The sequence below is a fragment of the Puma concolor genome, chromosome A1 (assembly GCF_028749965.1).
Source record: "Puma concolor isolate L17-30 chromosome A1, mPumCon1.1.hap2, whole genome shotgun sequence".
In the NCBI taxonomy this organism is placed as follows: Eukaryota; Metazoa; Chordata; class Mammalia; order Carnivora; family Felidae; genus Puma; species Puma concolor.
The window spans coordinates 171419418-171442150 of NC_141667.1; the positions used below are offsets into that span (position 1 = coordinate 171419418).

The window sequence follows — 22733 nt, forward strand, 5'->3', positions numbered from 1 at the left end:
TGATTTTAACTGATAAAAAAAGGAGAAAAGAATACCACAACTGTGGAAAAGAAAATTAAGTCCACTTTTGAGGAGGGCTTTAGTGTTCACTGAGTATAAATCTCCAGGTATTGATTGGGACTCTGTTATAAGCCAGATAAATAAAACTGCAGAAATTTAATGTGAATCGATTTGGCATACAGTAGACTATTACCCAAATATGACTTTTAATAAAAAAGTCTTTGGAGAAATTAGAGCATTCACTTATGCTGTAGTCTTCCCTTGTCAGTTTTTATAATGGACTGGAGAAGTTTTTGTAATAACAGAAAAAAAGTTATATACAAGTAATCGATGATTTTCAGTAGAGTCCTATTTCTATCTCCATTGACTATTTTATTCATTCATTCTTGAAAGATTGATTACCTAGCCCAGAGATACAGATAGGAAGATCTGCTCCTGCCCTTAGAGGAATCCACAATCTGATAGGAGGAAGTAGGACATGTGCCTGCAGGAGAGTTTTGGATTATGGAGTCAGAGATTGACGAGCTACCAGACAGGGCCTCATGGGCTGTGGTTGATAAGTCACCAAGGTCTGGGGTCAGCTCTTAGCTTTGCAAGTCCAGAGACTGAGTTTGGTCAATGTGACCAGAGTTGTTTGAGCTCAGAGAACTGACTTGTAACAGACAGCCTCACAAGAGGACAAACCAAATAGCATTTAATAATGAGCATTGAGAACTAGAATTAATAAGCAGATCAGAATACATTCATTGGCCGTGTCAGTTCTCTGTAATTAGGAAAGTCAAAATGGGAATCCCTTTATAAACAAGTGGATTCATGAAGCTGGATTCAGTGAGTGGGAAGACCTTGTGAACAGAGGACATCAAGTGGTGGCTCCTCATTGGTGCCAAGTCCAGGAGTCAGTGGTGCCTCAGGCCCCCCCCCCCCCCCCCCCCCCCCCCCCCCCCCCCGGGCTGATGGGATTCCAGCCTTTCCTTTTAAATGGTGATAAAGACACTGACAAAATTGCTCTGGTCATACAAGCCCTGTTCTTTCTGTTGGCCCATTCTTTCCCCAGATGAGTTAAAACTATTGATTAAGCTATAGGTTGGTAGGGTTTTTAATTCTTAGGTGTTCTTTAATTAGTGTTCTGGGCAGTTTTTCCTTTGGGGTAAGGTATATTTATAGTTCTAGGATTTAACAGGTCTCTTCTGTGTGTGCAAAGAGATAATCTCATTTATTATGTCTTGATTTTGCTCTTTTAACTTTACAAGGGTAAGCGTGTCTCCCAAGCTTCCCCCCCTTTTGTACTTGTACTCATCCTGCACAATTTAGCTTGAGTGTTTTTGCCTTGGTGCACATCTTCCCAATGTTCTTTTCCCCTCCCCATTGGATTTAGATTCCCCCGTTCTTTCCTTTCATGCCAGCCTGTGCTTCTGTGCCCCTTTCTCTCATATTCCTCTGTAGTACTTGTGGCTCTCTGATAATTTATTTCCTCATCTTCCTCTGTCTTCAGACTGTAAGCTTTATAGGAACAGCAACTATATTTCATTAAAGTTGGTGTCTTGACTGCTAGTTCAGTGTCTGGTGGTAGAAAGTAGTGACACAGCAGATGGTTGAATGGGTGGGTGGATGGATGGATGGATGGATGGATGGATGGATGGATGAAGTGATATTTATGCTGAACTGTAAAATGGTCAGTACAATGTTTTGGAGGACGAGAAACCATTGATAACTACTCTCAAAGTGTAACAGACATTTTTTTTTTCTATTTTGCTTGTCTACTCTTAGGACATTGACACATGTCCCAAGAAAGGTAAATGAAGAAACCAAGTTGCGGTTTCATGTATCCCTTCAGTGCTTCTGTCCTACCTCTATATTGTGATTAGTATTTGAAAACATTTTCATGAAAAGAGCAGTATTCTTCAGTACGTTAATTAAGACGTGTTCCTAATCTCTTAGCATCTTGTTACAGTTAGCTATTGCTGAGTAACAAACCACTCCAAAGCCTAGTTAATTCAGGACAATAATTTTTCATTTCCCACGATTCTGAAATCTGATCCAGGCTCAGCGGTGTAGTTCTGCTTGACTTGCTGTCGGCAGAGCCTGGAATGTCCAAGGAGGCTTCCTTACTTACACTGTGGTACCTCAACCAGGATGGCTGGAACCAGCTGTGGGCTGGTGGGGCATCTTTCTATATGTGGTCTCTCCATATAGCTAGTTTGGACTTGTTCATAGCATAGTGGTCTGAAGTAGTAGACCTTTTTTTGTGGCTTTTTATGTCCGCGTCTTTTAAGAAGGAGGAACAGAGCTGCTAGTTCTCCTAAAGGCTAAGTTTGGAACTGCCACAGTGCCATTTCTGCCTCATCTGATTGGTCAAAGCCAGCCCGGGTTTAAGGAGAGGAAAATTGTCTGCACCTTTTGGTGTGAGGGACAGCAGTCATATATAGGGAAGGATAGCAGCCAGCTATATAGAAAAGAGGTTATCTAAAACATCCAATTTTGTATACAACAAGAATTAGACATAAAAATAACATGAAGCTAGATGTGTACTACAGAAGTGTGTCTCATGTAAGTGAATGGTTTTTTAAAAAATTGCTGTTTATTTGGATGAAGTCTCCAGAGGAAAAAGGGCTCTTGTAGGAAAACTAAGCTTTGTCAAAATCAGAGCTAGGACTTGATCAGTAATGGACTCAAACCTAGCATTCTGGTACTGGTGGGTGGTGGTAAGTACACAGATGATTGGTTTATTTATGCCTAGTGCTCTCTTATCTGCTAAAGGCCAGGTCTCTCTTTAAGGATCAAAGTTGCTTTCTTTTTAAAGTGAGAACATAATGGCATTGTCTCTGATCCATATCTATTTCTCTCACCTTAGAGGAGTATTTGGAAAAGTGTCACATAATTAAAGTTTCTTGAGGGGCACCTGACTGGCTCATTCATTAGAGTGTGCAACTCTTGATCTTGGGATTGTGAATTCAAGCCCCACTTTGGGGTGGAGATTACTTAAAAATAAAACCTTAAACAAAAAGTTTCTTGAGTTGGTAATCCCACTGGAAAAACATAATACATTTTGTCTTTTGACTAGTGGTGTGATGGGAAATGGGCTGGAAGTGACTTTTTTGAACTGAGCATTTCCTGAACATTTTAAAAGTGTAACAATTAGTTTCAAAAATCATGATAGATCAAAATACATCAAGTAGGGATATAGAATGTATCCTTCTTTGAAGCATACACAGTTTCTTAAACAATTTCCCTTTTCTTATTCCTGATTTTTAACAGTTCTGACAATCTCTTAATAATCACTGTGTTACTTGGAAACGTTTTGAATAGATTATGCCTCTTCGGTGCTTATCATCACACGTCTCTATGGCATTTCTTGGGAACAGGTGAGAGTAATAAGATTCACCATTTGTGATAGTTGCAAAAAAACCAAGACCAAGGGCCTTCAGAGCCCTTTTGGAGACTGAATGAATTAAGAATTCACCCATGAAGGACTTCAGTGGAGAATGGAGTTCCTTCTTTCCTTTCCTTTAGAATAAGGAGGCTTATTCTAAAAACAGGGTTTGAGATTACTTTCAAAGATTGACACCATCCAAAAAAGAGTTAAATAGATGAAGGAGACACAACATTGAGAAAACAGGGGCAGGAAATAAAATTAAATTACATACAAAATATATGCACTGAAGTTTTCAACCTGTGCCGGAGGGGAGGGAGATCACACATTTGATCCAAGCTTCCTCCAGCCAAAGAAAGAAAAACATCTGGGACAGATGCTAGGGGATCCCAGTTTAGTAAGTAGCCATGAAGAGCTACCACAGGGTAGACTCTCTTTGCAAAATATTTTCCATGTATGCTGTTTTTGTAACTATGATCTGTTAATAGTATCCAAGGATTACAGTCCATGGGAGAAAACATCTAGAACATTTCTTTCTGAAGCCTGAGGTCCGGTTTCCTCATATTGGCAAAATAGTCCCTTCCAAATGATGTTAATTAGAGTGGATTTGCTCCTGCCTAAAGTCATGAGGCATTTTATTATTTAAAGTAAGCATTTGAGCCTCTTGAGGGGAGGTAGCATTCACAATTCATAGATCCATTCAACGAATAGTGATTGAGCACCTTCTACTTGCCTGGTTACCATGCTGTGAGGCACTGGGGGTGTGGCAGTGACCAAGCATGGACATAAAAGGCAAGTAAGAGATGAATGTGAAGTAGAAAAAATAGTCCTAAAACTCATTTGGAACCACAAAAGACCTCAAAGAGCCGAAGAAATCTTTAGATAGAAGAACACAGCAGGAAGCATCACACATCCTGATTTCAAGCTCTGCTATAAAGCTGTAGTCATCAAAATAGTATGGTATAGGCATAAAAACAGACAAGTAGAACAGTGGAACAGAATCTAGAGCCCCAAATAAACCCAAGCTTATACGGTCAACTAATATTTGACAAGGGAGCCAATAATACTAAATGGAGAAAAGGCAATAAATGTTGCTGGGATAATTGGCTATTCCCATGTAAAAGAATGAAACTGGACCCATGTCTTACACTACTCGTGAAAATGAACTCAAAATGGATTAAAGACTTATATGTAACACCTGAAATCATGAAACTCCTAGAAGAGAACATAGGAATAAAGCTCCTTAACGTGGGTCTTGATAATTGTTTTGGGGGGCATTAATACCTAAAACACAAGAAACACAATTTAAAAAAACACAAAAAAACAAGTGTGACCACACCAAACTCAAAAGCTTCTGCACAGCAAAATAAATCATCAATAATGTGAAGAGATAACCTATGGAATGGGAAAAAAATATTTGCAAACCACATATCTGGGGGTTAATATCCAAAATATATGAAGAACTCCTAGAACTCAACAACAACAACAACAACAACAACAACAAAAATAACCCAGATTAAAAACGGCAAAGGACCTGAAAAGACAATTTTCTGAAGAAGTTATACAAAAAGCCAACAAGTACATGAAAAGAGTTCACCATCACTAGTTGTTAGGGAAATGCAAATCAAAATCACAATGAGATGTCACCTCATGCCTGCTAGAATGGCTGTCATCAAAAAGATAAGAGAGAACAGATGCTGGCACGGATGTGGAGACAATGAAACCCTTGTGCACTGTTGGTAGGATTGTGGTTTAGTGCAGCCACTGTGGAAAACAGTATGGAGGACGCTCAAAAGATTAAAAATAGAGGGGCTTCTGGGTGGCTCAGCTGGTTAAGCGTCTGACTCTTGGTTTTGGCTCAGTTCATGATATCAGGTTGGGGGTTCTGGCCCAGCGTTGGGGTCTGCAGCTGGCAGCTGGCAGTCTGTTTGGAATTCTGTCTCTCTCTCTCTGCCCCTCCCCCACTCAGGTTGTCTCTCTCAAAATAAAAAACCTAAAAAGAAATACTTAAAAAAAATTAAAAGTAGAATTACAGTATGATCCAGTAATCCCATTTATGGGACTGTATCCAAAGGAAATAAAAACACTAACTTGAAAAGATATCTGTACCCCAGTGTTTATAGGAGCGTTGTTTACAGTAGCCAAGACAGGGAAACAACTTAAGCATCCATTGTTAGATGAATGGGTAAAGAAGTTGTGATATGTATCTACAGTGGAATAATATTAAGCCATAAAAAATGAGGATATCCTACCATTTGCAAAAACATGATGGACCTTGCAGGCATCGTGCTAAGTGAAATGAATCAAACACAAAGACAAATACTGTGTGATCTCACGTATATGTGGAATAAAACAGAACAAGACAAAAAGGCATAGAAAAAGAGATCAGCCTTGTGGTTACCAAAGATGGAGGGTATGGGGCGGAAGAATTGGATGCAGGAGATCAAAACGTCCAACTTCCAGTCATAAGATAAATAAGGACTAGGGATGTGAGGTCCAACCTGGAGACTGCAGTGAACACGGCTGTGTGGTATCTAGGACAGTTCTTAAGCGAGCAAATCCTATCACAAGGAGAAAAGGTTTTTTTTTCCCTTTTCCCTTTCCCCTTTCTTTTTATTGTATTTGAGTGAGAGAATAGACATTAGCTGAACCTATCGTGGTCCTCATTTCACAATAGATGTAAATCAAACCATCATGCTGTATATGCCTTAAACTTATACAGTGATGTATGTCCATTATTTCTCAATAGAACTGGAAAAAAGAAAACATGGATGTGATGATGGTTGCACAGCAATGTGAATGTACTTAATGCCACTGAAATGTACACTTTTTGAAAGTGGTTAAATGGGGGTGCCTGGCTGGCTCAGTAGGTAGAGCATGTGACTCTTGATCTCAAGGTCATGAGTTCGAGCCCATATTGGGTGTAGAGTTTGCTTAAAAAAAATAAAATTGGGGCGCCTGGTTGGTTCAGTTCATTAAGTGTCTGACTCTAGATTTTGGCTTAGGTCATGAGCTCACAGCTCATGAGTTCCAGTCCTGCATTGGGCTCTGCACTGGCAGTGTGGAGCCTGCTTGGGATTCTCTCTCCCCCTCTCTCTTCCCCTCCCCAGCTCTTGCTCTCGCTGTCTTTCAAAGTAAAGAAATAAACTTTAAAAAAAATGAAATAAAATCTGGAAAAAAGTTAAAATGGTAAATTTTATGGTATGTCTATTTTACACTAGAAAAAGGCAATTAAGACAAGTAAAAGGCAATGTAGTGGGACTAGCTCAAGCACTTGGGGCTGGCGAGGTTTAGGGTTTCTGAAAGGGGGCCTACCCTGCCTGGTGGGAGCGGAAGGACTCCCTGGAGGGCTCACTGGGGCTCTGACTCAGAAAGAAGTGGGAGCCATTGCCCCATGCCCGTCTTTGAACTTTCTGGCACCAAAAGGGATCCGTGGTGTGTGACCCAAGGAGGAAGGAGAAGAGCTGTCTCTGCAGGACTGGTGGAGACTGAAGAAGGGACTGTCTCCATGCGAGGCCCGGCTGCACCCCGAGGCTGGTGCCTTTCCATCTTCCAGTAACCAAACCCTCTCCCCATGCTTTCCTTCACAGACGGCCACTCTGAGACGACAGGGTCGCTACATGTGCTCCACGGTCCCCGCAGATGCGCAAGAGGAAGCACAGAGCTTATTTGTTACGGAGGTAATGTGCCTTTTCTACGTTAATGTACACGTTATCTTAGAGTCACTTTTTGCCTACACCCCCCCTTCTGTAAATTTCAATGATATTTTCAAGGAAGTATCAGAGAGGTAATTACATTTTTATAATGGAAAATAGGAGAACAGTATGGGGTTTTCAGAGTCTGAAATGTGGACAGAAATGTTAATAGGGGTCATTTCTGACGCCTGTTTAAAGCATGAATGCTAGGGGCGCCTGGGTGGCGCAGTCGGTTAAGCGTCCGACTTCAGCCAGGTCACGATCTCGCGGTCCGTGAGTTCGAGCCCCGCATCGGGCTCTGGGCTGATGGCTCAGAGCCTGGAGCCTGGAGCCTGTTTCCGATTCTGTGTCTCCCTCTCTCTCTGCCCCTCCCCCGTTCATGCTCTGTCTCTCTCTGTCCCAAAAAAATGAATAAACGTTAAAAAAAAAAAAAATTTAAAGCTTGAATGCTATAGAACTTACAGGCATGGAATACGGGTAACTTAGGAACTCGCTTGAAATCTTTGGTTGAGGTTTTATTGTTGACATTGTTTTTAATGGAGACTCAGCACACACATTTATGTATTCATTTACATGTTTCTACTTAAAACTTATTTTCAAGACTAGTTCAGTCTTTATGAGATGCCAGGTGATAATGAGCAGAGCGTGAATATTCCTGATCAGTATATGATTATTATCACTCTTATTTGAACATACAGATACTGATTACCTGTTAAAGAGGAAAGAGAAATTATTGCATTTGGATTGCATTTTTTTTAGATTGGTGTTTGTTTCTTCTTCCAGGTGCTTTTAGATGAACTAATTAGGTATTTTAATTTTGTTTCTTGAAGCACTCTTTCATTTAAAAATGATGGGTCTTTAACCCTATTTTTCTAGTTGATTTTTAGATGATAAACATGGCCAACCCCCACAAGGAATCTATGCTTTTTAAAGTGAAGACTAATTAAAATAACAATATTGTAGTAACAGTATTTAGTTTCCATTGAGATTTTCAAAAAATTAAATGTGTATTGAAAATCGTAAAAGTGTGATCTCTCATCCTTCTGGAAAGGTAACTTCTTGCCTTACCTCCTTTGCTACTATGTTAGTAAAAATAATTATGGACAAATAGAGCCAGATACGTTTGTGTAGTCTTAAATGTTTAGTATCAAGCAGGATGCAGACGCACTGTGACTGACCCACGGGCAACTGTCTGGCCTGCAGCCTGTTTTTGTAAATAAAGTTTCATTGTAGTACCACCACACCCTTTTGTTTACGTGTCACCTGTGACCTACTTTCACGTGATAACTCAGAGTTGAATGTTTGCAGCAGAGATCACGTGACCCTCAAAGCTGAAAATACTTACCTATCCAGATTTTTCCAGAAAGAGTCTGTTCACCTCCAAACTTATTAATTACTAATTCAGTTCTCCCAGTTGCTTAAAAAATATGGCTTTTGAGGCACAGTTCTCCACTCAGTTCTTTGACTGCTGTAGGTTGAGCAATAACAACTTCATGCTGTGCTGCCCGAGCCAATGGAACGAGCCCTCTTGGGACGCGGCCACAAGGGTGGAGTGGAACAGCCAGCACTTCCTCTCCATCCTCTTGTCCAGCGGAGAATGACCTAACGGCTGTTTTAAAAAACAACTTCAAAAACCTTTCAGTATTAACTTGAAAATATGATTGAATTTCACGAGTCTGAAAGGTCACTGATGAAATGAGCCAGTCAGATCCCTGTCTTTCTGGAGATCCAGTTCTCCAGAGACTGATTTCTGATGTAACCCCTCATCTCCTAGACTTTCTGCATCCCCGGAGGGGTGGGGGTTGCTTGTCTTATTCCAGGCTTCAGCCTTGGAATTCAGCTGGTGCCTGCCATGTGGACAGTCAACAGGGGCTTATCAAATGAATGACTCTCTGGCCACTTAACCTGGTCAACTATGTTTCCTTACAGTTTCTTATAATTTAAAACATTTAAACATAAGTATCTTTCTGACCCATTTTACCTAGGATATTAAAAATCTGGGCAGTCAGGTGTTTCATTCATAAATGCCCTGATTGTATGCAAGTGCTTGCTCGTTGATCTTTTTTTTTTTTCCTCAACGTTTATTTATTTTTTGGGGGACAGAGAGAGACAGAACATGAACGGGGGAGGGGCAGAGAGAGAGGGAGACACAGAATCAGAAACAGGCTCCAGGCTCTGAGCCATCAGCCCAGAGCCTGACGTGGGGCTCGAACTCATGGACCGCGAGATCGTGACCTGGCTGAAGTCGGACGCTTAACCGACTGCGCCACCCAGGCGCCCCTCGTTGATCTTTTTTTTTTTTTTTTTTTCAACGTTTATTTATTTTTGGGACAGAGAGAGACAGAGCATGAACGGGGGAGGGGCAGAGAGAGAGGGAGACACAGAATCGGAAACAGGCTCCAGGCTCTGAGCCATCAGCCCAGAGCCCGACACGGGGCTCGAACCCACGGACCGCGAGATCGTGACCTGGCTGAAGTTGGACGCCTAACCGACTGCGCCACCCAGGCGCCCCTCGTTGATCTTTTTAACTGGGCAGGTGCATGTTATACTTCAGAATAGGTTTAATATCCTGAAAGAGACTTCGGTGGCATGACTTTGGTTGCTGTGCTTGTTCGAAAACCTGAACAGAGTAGGAGCATGTGCACAAGACTGTGTCATACCTAGTCAGACCTAAAATTGCTGTGCTAACGGACCTAGGGATACAGGTAATTCTGCAATCACACTTGGTTTGGAATATAATTTTGAGTATGGATGTCAGATGTTCTGAATGTGAAAATGCTTTGAAAATATTTTTGAGGAGAATTTACAAGAGTAAAATAGTCTTCAAAAACATTTGTAACTACATGGCAAAGAGATCGGAAACTTGTTCAGTTCCACCATCCAACTCTGTTCCTAACCCTTCTCTGCTATTTAGTCCACCTTTCAGAACAATAATGTAAAATCTTACACTATCTGCCTGTCGCCACCTTGCCCATAGAGTGCTTATCATAGAGTCTGGCACAAGGGAAGCATTCATTATCGTTGTTGTAGTTCTATTCATGACTTTGGGGTAGAGGAGAGTTTGCCTCAGAAGGCCTTTGGGCATAAGCCATGAAACAGATAAAAAAGGTTGACCATAAAAATGATGAAGTAGAGTAAGCAGAATAGAGACTTTGATCACAGTGTTAGTTACAGCCGGAGTCAAGTCAACCAGGTAAGACATAAATACATTCAACTACATCTTCACTTAATTCATTTTTTTTTTCCACACTGAAGTTTACATATGTGTAGCCAAGAGCTGACTATACAGAAAATCAAGGTAGCTGTTGGTAACTCAATCAAATGCTTCCCCTATTGATTTTGACTCATTTGTGTTTGAGGATCTGGTGGACGCAGCCTTATAATCTTTAGTCTACACACTATTCAGTGCTTCCTCCTGGATAGATGAATGAAAGACACCGTGCTGGTCCGTTGAGTCTATTGGATAGTGAGGTAGTTTAATGCAGTGTAGGGAGTATAGAAATGTCTTTTTTTTCCCTCCGGGGTTTCTTCTAGTTGGCTTAGGAGTTAAATTGATATAAGGCAGATTAATAGGAAAAAACCCAAAGTTTTATTATGTGCACATGGAGGTCAAAAAATGAAACTGAGACCCCAAGAAATGACTAAGGCAGGCAGTTTTTATACATTTTAGACAAAGAGACAATAAATTTGGGAGGAATTGACAGGATAAAGAAAACAGGTGTTTGGGAGCCTTAATTAGTAAGGAATTCTAAGCAGAATTTAGCCTGCAGTAGGAGATTAGAAAAAAATAACAAGGTTTATTTCCGTAGCTTTCTCAACTTTCAAGTCCCTACCTCTGGTGATAAGGATTTTGTTTTGTTATGGTTTTATTTTGTTTTGTTTTTTTTAACTTCTTAGTCCAGGAGAGTATTTTTCATATGGGAGATTGGTTTCCAGCCTCCAGGGGACGGAGGATGGTCTTAGTGTCCTTGCACAGTTATTTCCCAAGTGGCTTCATTCAGAATAATCACCATGGCGTTGTTGTGCATGGGATGGGCCCTGGGCCCCACAGCAGTCTGTGTAGGTTGGTATCATAGAACGTAAAGCTCCCTACTTTGTACATCCTGTTCACACATGCATGTGCGTGCGCGTGATGATGTCACGGTGCCACTGAATTGGAATCTAAATCTTTTCTCCTAATAACCTCACTCTGGCCCCTATAAATAGAAGGAAAAGCCAAGGGCAGATTTGTATTATACTTGGTAACAGATCTAGTTGTCATATTAGTAAACACCATGAAAGTGTCTTTTAGGTTCACACTTTCCACCTACTCTCATGTTCTAGTAGAGGGCACAAGGCTCCCTAAACAAGTGCTTTTAACTCAGAAGCAGTACATTGTTTGTTATGTAAATGCAGCAACATGAGGTGCAGTTTTTTCCCTTTGTAAAACTCTGCTCTCTGATCATGAGTGATGGGCACTTAAAGTGACCCATCCCCAAGGGTAAGGCTTTTAGGGGTTTTTAAGCTTTATAGGAACCTCTGATAGTGGAATTTCAGGCAAGGGAGGGTCGAAGTGAAAGAATTGTTTTGATGTTTGTGTGGCTGCACATTCGTAAACCTTCCCAAACGTTCTCCTAAAGCCATCACATATCTTTTTTCTTTGCCTCTTATGCTTTCTATTTTTTATACCCTTCCCCTCACCCCGTAGTGCATCAAAACCTATAACTCTGACTGGCATCTTGTGAACTATAAATATGAAGATTACTCGGGAGAGTTTCGACAACTTCCAAAGTGAGTAAATGGTCAGACCACACAAGGTGGGGTGATACACGTGGGCAGTGTTTTTTTGTGCTCGAGAGGCTTAAAGAGGTATGTAACTTCACATGCAATCAGAGTAATTGGAGAACATATTTCTAGATGGTTTTTATGTATATGGAGTAGCTATTGCTTCCAGGGTATTTGATAATAGGACTCAAACCTAGTACTCTGGGATTGGTAAATGGTATAAACATGGATGGTTTAGTTATGGCCGGTGATTCTTTCCAGGATACCACTGATAGAACAGGTAGAGTACTTTCAGCGAGAAATAGAAAACAAAGAAATAGAAAAAAATAGAAAACAATGTAAATGCTACAGTGTGTCTTACCTTTAAAAGAATACTTTGGAGAAATATAAAAAGCATGTCATATTGAATAAATTTTATGTTTAAAAAAAGTAAATCAAAGACAAGCATTCCCCAGACAATTTTCTTACTTTCTTTGAAGTATTAATGGGTTCTGGAATACACCCAGAACAAGTGTGTTTAGATTGATTAGTGGTCATTATAGTGAACCAGGTGGAGGTAGGTCTCTTGCCTTGAGGGGACATGTTCCATTTCAGGATATCCTGAAATGATGCAGTTGGTAAATTTAGGTAATAGTTGATTATGAAAATTGAAATCAAATAATGATGGATTGTATTGTATCAAAAGTAGCCATCACCAATGAAAATTTTACTTGCAACCCTATTAATATATTTTTCTCTATGTTTGTTGCATCTGTGAGTTTGAACCATTGAAACTATTCTCAGTGGACCTAGATGTTTGTTTTTCCTCTTTGTGTGGTTCAGCCACTCCTTGGGAGTGTTTAGCCAAGTTCCCCATTGACTCTTTTTAAACTTCAGCTGAAGACACTCCCTTCCAGCATTATCTTCTCCAGATGGGGTGTGCTCCTTAGTTCTGTACTTACCCAGTACTTATTTGGGGACTTCTAAATTCTGTCCATTTGATTGCCTGAACCTGTCTTCACGGATAGTCTGGTTCATACTATTCTCATGGCTTTCTTAGAACATACTGCGAGCTGTAGCATACTGACTGCGTGATATACTTTCACTGCTGGTAGATTTTACCTTTGGCATTAATAATTTTGCAGTTGTGTGATAAGAAAGAGAGGGAGGATACTAACAGTGATTAAGAACATAGATTCTATAGTCTGCCTTCATCATCTGCTCTCTCTGCCCTCTGTGAACCTCAGTTTCCTCAAATATTAAATGGTCCTACTACCACCAGTCCCCACCGTCTAAAGGACTGAACGAGGTAATACATGGGAAACGCAGTGCCTAGAACATACTGTTTAATATACATGCTGGCCGCTGTTTCAGTACTTTCGTTGTTAACACCATCATCATTAACACTGTGGTTCCCACTCTGAAGACCATGACCCCAGTTCCCATTTTTTCTTATAAACTTCATTTTAAAAGTTATTCTACCAAGTCTTTTTTTCCCCCCTGTTCTACCAAGTCTTTATTAATTAATGCACTTTCCCATTTTTAATATACCTATCTAACTCCCAACAACCTAGCCCCGCTCTTCTACATGGCTTCCGCCGGCTCTCTAACTCTTGGATCACCCACTTTGCAAAGCAGTAGTGTGTCGATTATTTTTATTCTTCAGCCGAGTGGACCAGCTTTGAGTTTGTTAAATGTCTGTTCCTCTAATGGGGGAAGAAGTGCATCTCTTCATGGATTAGGTAATTATAAAACTTTCTTTCTTCTTTTTAAAGCAAAGTGGCCAAGTTGGATAAACTTCCAGTTCACGTCTATGAAGTCGATGAGGAAGTTGATAAAGATGAGGTAAGGTTATCGCTTGCAGATCTGGAAACTGGTTTCGTTTACAGACTTTACAAGATCCGTTGGAAAATTACCAACATTTAAGCCAAAAGGGGAATTGGAATGTTTCTTGAAACGGGGAAAGAATTTTTATTCGATGTATTACTGGATTGATTGAAATAAGGTCTCCATTTCAACTTGACTGCTTAGCATTGCAAGTTCTTCCTGTCTTGTTTATTTGTTCCGAGATCATTTTCAAAGGCCTGGATAAGATTTGGCTACATTGTTAAGAGACACCAAGATTACTTAGACCTTAAGTTTAGGTTGTTTTTCAGCAGACTATCTTGAAACGAACCGCCAGTAGACTTTAAATGGCTCTTTCTTTCAATGATGGGTTTGAGTGACGCATATGGTATCAAGAAGCTTTTTTCTTTCTTTTATTCTTAAACAAGGGCACTCCCCCTTCTCTTGAAGAAATCTATAGAGAGAGCTGGGCATTAAGGTGACTGGCCACTGAGCAAGGGAGACCTAATAACAAGTCAGGGCTAGCTGTCCTCTGCGTTTCTCATCTCCCCTGCTCAGTATTGGCTGCCTCATTGTGAGTTTAGGGGGGAGAGGTTCCTTTTTTTTTTTTTAATCATCAGGTAAGCTGTAACACCAGCCATTCAAGAATGTGAACAATGCCCATGGTGGGAAATTATTTTAGAAACCACTTTTAAAATAATTCTGGAAGAGTAAGTGACCGTCCAAAGTGAGAAACAAGATAGTAAAACCACTTGGTGCTGATTAGTAGTAAGAGTAGGACCAATCGAAATAACGCATGCGAAGGGCACACTGAAAACTGTCAAATCCTAGACAGATGAGTTATTTCTGTTCTTACGAATAATAAGAACAGTAAAACCACCAACATTACATTGAGATGGTCTAAAACAAAACAGAAGATGGGTCTTTCTGCAGTTGTCTCTTTGATTACAAAAATAAAGATCATAATTGGAGACTGGTCTTATGGGATGTGAGTTGGGTAACATGACGGTGAGTGGCCCTCTCGTCCTCCTGTACCTACTGAACGTCCATCAGGTACCGCCTTAGAGGGGCAGGGACCCACAGGGCCAGGGCCAGCTGCAGCCTGCCAGATTGTGTGTGTGTGTGTGTGTGTGTGTGTGTGTGTGTGTGTGTGTGTACACGTACACATCTGTCATCTGTCTGTTACATGTACGAGTGTTTGCCTGACATATTTTCAGCAGCAACTGGCAACCCCATGCCCGCCTCCCTGCACCAGAGCCCACAGTTGGAGCTGGAATGTGCAGAAACATGTTTTTTTTATTTTTCTAGCCACGTCCCTTCTCTTTCCTAACTCTCCCCCCTCTCCTCTCTCTCTTTCGTTCTTTTCCATTGCCCAATCCTTTTCTCTCATCCCTCCTTTCTCTGTTGCCTCACATTTCCTTCTTTTCTTCGTTCACCTTCCCCTGAACTGAGCCTCTGGGAAGTTTTCCAGGAATTTGCTTTTGTCCTCCAATTATAGGGGAGTGTAATTTGAAAATATTTTTCATGAAACCCAGCAGGACCTTACAACCTGAGTGGTCAAGTATGGCATGTACTTTCTGTGGCTTATTAAATACTCAAAAATAAAAAATTTGGACTCGAACTAGCTTTGCCTTTTAATGGACTAGAGCTTTCAGGGATTGATGCTTCTCCCTCTCTTTTCCTGCCGAGCCGGCTCTAAAGTGACTTGTGGCAGATGGTAACTCCAGTAATGGGGCACGATGGGGCAAGCCGGCACCAGTTGAATGATTTTCCTTTTGACCAGAGTCACAGCAGATAAGATTAGTAGTGACTGGAGATCAATTGTGGTTTTCCTTCTCTCCTAGGATGCTGCCTCCCTCGGCTCTCAGAAGGGCGGGATCACCAAGCATGGGTGGCTGTACAAAGGCAACATGAACAGTGCAATAAGCGTAACCATGAGGGTAAGGCAGTCCATCACCCTGCACTCCCCTCTCATGAAACCCTTTTTGCTATAGGTCTTGGGAATCATGCTCAAAATGAATGGGCATGTTGTTCTTCCTGACAAAAGTGACATTGTCTGGTCACTAAGATGCCTCCCTGGTGATCAACCTCCAGTGGTACCGTCCTGCTCGCACCCACTTCCCCTGCTTCATGCCCGACCACCAGCGTGACGAGATCTTCATCATTGGGCTGGTGCGAAGGCACAGTTGCCGACGCAGGCTTTCTTCTCTGTACCCACGACAAAAGCGATCGTGGCACCTGCAAGCACATCACCCAGGGGCTAAGTCTAAGCACTTTTGGGAGGTCTACTGTGGCACGGTGAACAAGAGCAAAGCTGGAGGACTGGAAGGAAATGGTTTGATTGGAAGGGGGTTGGAAAGAGAAGAGCAAAACTAGTATAAAAAGCCATTCAGGAAAGAGGTAGGAGCAGAGGAAGAGCAGCATGAATACTGAAGAGAAGAGCCATAATGGAAGGGAGGGAGGGTGGACGGGGAGAGAAAAAGGAAATCCAGGGAAATGCGGACTGTCATAATCCTGAGGCTGGAAAATCGTTCAGTGTCACGAGGCAGAGAAAAGTTCCTATTCTGCGTGAGCAAGAAACCCTGGGGATTTGAGAAAGTTTCCATCCTTCTGTGCTGCATCCCAAATTGGAGCTCATCGCACTGCTTTTGGGTGGTTATGTAAAAATATCAAATGCTGTGGGTAAGAAAAAATGACCCATGAATGTTAAGTGAACCACCTCCTCAGAATTTAAACGCACTGAAATTATTAGACGTGATGGAGAGTCTTAACTCACCCTTACCTGGGGCGTTGGCCAGGATTAGATTGGTTTTAGAGAGGATAGAAACGGTTTTTACACGTGTGTACTGTGTAAAAACACGTGTGTAGCTGTGAGTGATTGGTAGGGACTGTGACTCTTTTCGTTTTGAAACAAGAGCTGTGTATGTATTTTTCTCCCAGTCATTTAAAAGACGGTTTTTCCACCTGATTCAACTTGGTGACGGATCCTACAATTTGAATTTTTATAAAGATGAAAAGATCTCCAAGGAACCGAAAGGATCGATATTTCTGGATTCCTGTATGGGTGTGGTTCAGGTAAATATGAGTAGAGTTCTATCATCAAGTTTTCTGATCTGTAAAAGTACCATCTGTGAATTTGCAGATTTAAGCAAATACTTCCAAGAATGGCAGTATCGGGGGAGGAGGTAGAACAGCTGTCAGGTAAGTAAAGGCTCGTTTTTCATCAGATACACGTGAAACAGGCAGACTTCTATTGTAGTCGGCTGAGCACCGTGGGGCTGAGCTCCAGTGTTTAAGGCTCAACCACTTTATAGCTGTGTGACCTTGGCCAGGCTATTACCAAAAGTTTCTTCATGTGCAAAATGTGGGTAATGATCATGTTTCCTTAGTAGAGTAAATTGAGGGGACTGGATGAATTCATTTGGAAATATTCAGAACAGTTCTTAGCATCTCCATGATGAGTTTTATCATTTCTCTCATAGTACCAATAACAGGATTAGTCAAGAGACTGGGTTTCAGATCCAGACTGAGTTCAAATCCCTGCTCTACCACTACCAGCTGTGTAGCTTTGGAGACACTGATCCTCTCTGTGCCTCAGTTTCCTCATTTGTTAAATTGGAATAATTGTATTGAATATGGTTATTGAGAGGATTAATTAATATATGAAAAAAGAGCTTGGAACAGTGCTGGCACATGGTAAGAATTCGGCCAGTATTGAATATTTTTGTTAGTGCTATTGCAGTTGTAGAGTTATTCTTAAAAATTACTATTATTTTTTTTTTTTTTTTTTGAGAGAGCAAGAGCGAGCAGGTGAGACGGGGAGAGAGAGACAGAGAGAGAGAGGGAGAGGGAGAGAGGGAGAAGGAGAGGGAGAGAGAATCTTAAGCAGGCTCCATGCTCAGCATGGAACCCGACTCAGGGCTCAATCCCATGACTGTGGGATTATGACCTGAGGCAAAATCAAGAGTCAGACGCAACCAACTGAGCCACTCAGGTGCCCCTTATTTTTAGGTCATGACCTAATGGTTCAGTGAGTTCAAGCCCCTCATCGGGCTCGCTGCTGTCAGCACAGAGCCTGCTTAGGATCCTCTGTTTCCCTGTCTCTCTGTGCCCCTCTCCTACTGGTTCTCTTTCTCTCTCAAAATAAATAAATACACTTAAAAATTAATTTTAATCATACATAATGCATAACTGTACTCACATTATAAAAAAAATCAGACCATTACAAACTGGAGGTCCCTGTTGATCCCTATCTCTCCCTTTCCCAGGGAGCTGCTGTTACCAGTTTCGGTGTAGGACCAAAAGCTGCTGTTTTGGTGTAGGACCTTCCAAACCTTAACAGAATTGTCTTTGACAGCAAGTTGCCAGATTCCCCATCTGTCCGTCCATCTCCCCACCCCCCTGCCACTTTCCAGAAAGGTCTAAGGCAGTAACTTACAAGGAAACATAAAACACAGGATAGCACAGATTTAAAGTGTGTTTGAAGGCAGGAGAGGTGAACAAGGAGTCAAGGTAGGGAGGAGATGAACAGGAATTAAGCTAAGAAAGAAGCATAGGTGTTCAAGAGACCTAAAACCTGCTGTGGGTGGGTGACAAACTGGGCTCTGTGCTTCCTAGCTTGGAGACCCTTTCAATCCAGTTAGCCAGAAGCTGCCCGAGTAATCTCAGAATGAAGATCATTCAGGCATTTCTCATGGGGGCCCTGAGACAGAGGGCACTGTGTGGTTAATGAACAATCTCCCTGACAACTCCTCACAATAGATGCAGTCACCATTATCAGAGAATTCTTCCTAAAATGACTCAGTGTTGGCTGATGACATTGGCCCGAAGCTCAGTTCTAATCAGAAAGGTCGTTTTGTGGGGCCAGTGTGATTGAGGTTAGAGACACAGCTCTCCGGCCTGACCTTCAGGTGTGTACTTGTTTATGTACTCACATGTTGAAAATTACGTTGCATTTTCATCCCGAGTAATTCATTCATCTGGTTTAAACCGTCAAGCAGTGCAGAAAGGCAACCCTGCGAGCACTTTGTTGCCCGAGTGTCTTCCACCTCACCCACTCCCCACTCCCCTGACGTGATCGTTTTCAGCTGTTTTCACTCTTCTTTCTGGAATGTGCCTCCATAATGCTGGAAAAGGCACGTCCGCTGCTTTTTATTCGTCACTTCTGGACATTATGGAAGGTAGGATTTTAGTTCCTGCAGCCCTCCTTCCTGCTCTCATCTAGGTGAATTGCTGTCTCAGCCTCTGGATAGCCATCATTCTGGAAACTCTTTGCCTTCCTGCCTGCGTCGGATTCCCTGTTTCCGAGATCCCATGTCTTCTTTCTTGTTCCACTTTCTTATTTTGGAGGAGCGCTTCCTCCAAGTAGCTTCCTGAGAAAGAATGTCGAAGTTGTTAATTTCTTGCGAGTTAGCTTATCTGCCAATATTTTTGGTTTTGCATTCAAACTTGATGGATAGTTTGGGTGTATGTAGAAATCCAAGGTGAAATTTACCTTCGAATTTGAAGACACCCCATTATGTTGTTGTTTTGGGGGTCTGATGTCCCTGCTCTTCTTAATCTTCTCTTTACCTCTAGTGACTTGCAATTGGGGTTATTTTGTCTTCATTTTGATGTGGGTTTTTTTTTTTTTTTTTTTGGTAAACTGTTTGTTAAGGCAGAACCTACAAACAGAACATGGACACGTCATGAATGCATGACTCAGAATTTTTACTACTAGATTTGGATCTGTTTTGTCTTACGTGCTGAGAACTCTGGAAGAGCTCTCATTCTGGAAACTGTGTCCTGTGTAATATAGCCACCTTGGTCTTCTGGAGCTCTGCTCAGTCTCTTTAACTTAGGGGGACCGCAGGGCTCTGTCGGGCTCCCCTTCCAGGGCCACAACCCAGACACCGCCTCCAGCAGAAAGCTTAAGGGCTGCTAGGGTGCAGCTCATCTATGTCCCGTCCAGCAGGGGTCATGGTCCTGCCCTACCTGTGGTCAAATATCCGCAAATACTGTTTCATCTCTTCTGTTCAGTTTTCTAGTGGTTGTGATGGGAGAGCGAGTCCAGACCCTGTTCCTCCATCAAGCCAGCAGTGGAAATTAGGGGTCCATACTCAGACGCCTGCAGGAGCCAACAGGAAAATTAAGTAAAAGAACAGGCCTGCGTGGAAATCAAGAGGGAATGCATCGCATTCTGTGACAAACTGGAGCACGAATGGTCCCGTCTCGTGGGGCCGCCAGCCGCCTCCCCGCTGTGGCTGATGCTGGGCGGAGCTACCAGTTCAAGGGGGCCAGATGATCTGTTTTTGTCTTGTTTTTAGCAAAAAAATCCAGAAATACAAAATTTTACTTAAATCTTGGTATTTTTGATTACCGGAAACCAATTTAAAAACAGCCCCAGGGACCCCTGGGTGGCTCAGTCAGTTAAGTGTCCGACATTGGCTCAGGTCATGATCTTGCAGTTTGTGAGTTTGAGACCCGCGTCGGGCTCTGTGCTGACAGCTTGGAGCCTGGAGCCTGTTTCAGATTCTGTGTCTCTCTGTCTCTCTCGGCCCCTCCCCTGCTCATGCTCTGTGTCTCTCTGTCTCTCAATACATCAAAGTACGTTCTTCACAGTGTAAAGTAGGCAGGACCAGAAATGGTCAATGACAGTGAATTAACTTCTTGTGTGGGATTTCCAAGTAGGGGTTTCATTTGTATTCTTGAGCTAAGAGACCTTTCAAGTTACTTTCTAGTTAAATCTTCAGGCATTTCTTTTAAAGAAAAGTTTAAAGCAAAACTATTAAGAGTTTTGTCGCCTGTCTTCGGCACAGCGTGTAGGTGATTTGTGCGTCCGGCATCCCCAGGCTGTCGGTCAGCCTGTGCAGTGTTCTTCGTGACCTTAGGTCCTGACTTTAAGGGACATCTCTTCCTTCATATTCTTCATATTCTCTTCCTTCATACTCTTTCTTCATCAGATGTGGCTGATGGTGTTTAACATTTGATGAATTGTATCTAAGGCTTCAAAAAGTTAAATAATTTGTTTTTATCCACATCTGTTTGGAAGCTAAGCACCAACACTGTGGTTTGTTTGTTTTTGAATTGTTTTTGGACATTGTGGAAAAAAAAGTAGTTGATTAATGCTATGGGTTTAAAGAAATGCATAAACTGAAGATTTTAAATAAACCTGCAAGTAATCCAGTGTAGAATCTTAAGGCCTAAAAGCATTTTAGAACCTTGAAGTTGATTACGTTTATTTTCAGATTAGGAAGATCAGGCTGAGAAAGAGGAATAACTTAGAACCAAGGCCTGATGTCTCCCCCACTTTTAACTTATTTTCACAGTTGTGACTGGGACAGAAAACATATTTCGTACCTAGCCTTTTGACTCCTGTCTGATTCTGGCCCTGACGTGAAGTGAGGCGCCCGCAGCGGGCAGTATGTACGTAGCTTGTGTGGCCTGCGTGTTTCTGAGAAGCACGCTGCCAAGAACACGGCCACCTTGGGGAGGGTCAGGGCGTCCCTGCCACCTACACCGAGGAGCCTCTCAGGGACTGCGGCTAGCCAGCCAGCTGCTAGTGGGTGAGGGCTACTCTGCCCCCTACAGGTTGCCCTCAGCCTGTACATGCAAGGAATCTTGGGCTGTGGTCCTTAGAGCCGAACTTCTTTCTAGTGCTGTTCCCTGGAGACGATTGTGCTCACCAGGGGAGGTTTGGTACTGTCTGGAGATGTGTTTTAATCTTCACAACTGGGGTTATGTTCCCTGCATCTAGTGGGTAAGGCCAGCGATGCTGCTAAACATCTTGCAGTGCACAGGCCAACTCCCACAATACTTACCAGCCTTAAGCATCAGCAGTGCCAAGGCTGAGAAACCCTGATCTAGGGCACTTTCATCCTCCATCATTTAATGCATGTGACTACTGTCTTTGTACTTGGAGCTGGACACCCTTTGACAGGTGTAAAAACTAGAGGCATGAGGGAAGGCTGTAGACATGGTGTCCAAATACCTCTGGGGACTCACAAATGATGGGAAAGTTCCAGATGAGGAGTTCAAACACACTGAGAGATAATGTTTGCTTTATAAAATGGGATACCACGCACTACTTCATCAAAGGAAAAAAAGGAGCTGGAGGAGTTGAAAATTTTCAGTGAAATTTCATTCATTCAGTAAATTTTTTTTCCCAGAGCTTATTGTGTACCAGGCAGTGTTCTAGAAATCTGGATGTAGCATTGAACAAAAGTAATCTCTACCCTAAGGAGCTCTCATTCCATTTGAGGAGACAGGCAACAAGTAAAATCCATGATGTGTCAGATGGGAAAATAAAATTATGGAGAAAATAAAGCAGGGAAGGTAGAGAGTGATGAGGGTTTGTGGGGAAGGGACTTGCATTTTTTTTTTTAAGTTTATTTATTTGTTTTGAGCGGGGAGGGGCAGGGGGGCAGAGAGAGAGAGTATTCTAGGCAGGCTCCGCAGAGCCTGACACGGGGCTCGATTCTGCAGAGCCTGATGGCGGGGCTCGAACTCACGAACCACAAGATCATGACCTGAGTCAAAGTCAGGCGCTCAACCGACTGAGCTACCCAGGTGCCCCAGGGGCGTGCATTTTTAAATAGCTTGGCCCCAAACGCCAATGAGATAGCATCAGTCAGAAAATAATAAAGAGGAAAAATTTTAAGGCCATTCCAGTTCTCTTAAAATGTGTCTCTGTACTCCTTCTCCATTTCAGAACAACAAAGTTAGACGTTTTGCTTTTGAGCTCAAGATGCAGGACAAAAGTAGCTACCTTTTGGCTGCAGACAGCGAAGTCGAAATGGAAGAATGGATCACAACTCTCAACAAGATTCTCCAGCTCAACTTTGAGGCTGCAATGCAAGAAAAGCGAAACGGAGACTCTCATGAGGGTAAGCAGACCTCGATTTCTCCAGGGACATGCATACTTCAGGGCATAGGGAGCCTGTGTATCGCCAGGTACGTGAGCAATGGGGCAGATGTGAGCTCTTCACAGAGAGCTTGTGAGCAAAGATATCATCACATTAGAATTTACTACCCTGACAACATTTTTATCAGGAAACCTTAAATGGGAAGAGCCACAGCTTCGGGGAAGAAAGGAAGACTGA

The 22733-nt window shown here is 42.3% G+C and overlaps 1 protein-coding gene across 21 annotated transcripts in view; it reads left to right on the forward strand.

Moving 5' to 3' along the window:
- The window catches only part of DOCK9 (dedicator of cytokinesis 9), a 291472-nt gene that overhangs the window by 147607 nt on the left and 121132 nt on the right, over positions 1–22733 (forward strand). For all 21 annotated transcript variants that reach the window (XM_086708890.1, XM_086708961.1, XM_086708930.1 and 18 more), the window contains exons 3-8: positions 6961–7050; positions 11753–11835; positions 13584–13653; positions 15498–15593; positions 16594–16728; positions 22343–22517. In XM_086708890.1, the coding sequence (XP_086565016.1) occupies positions 6961–7050; positions 11753–11835; positions 13584–13653; positions 15498–15593; positions 16594–16728; positions 22343–22517 (649 nt within the window). The remainder of the gene's footprint in view (positions 1–6960; positions 7051–11752; positions 11836–13583; positions 13654–15497; positions 15594–16593; positions 16729–22342; positions 22518–22733) is intronic.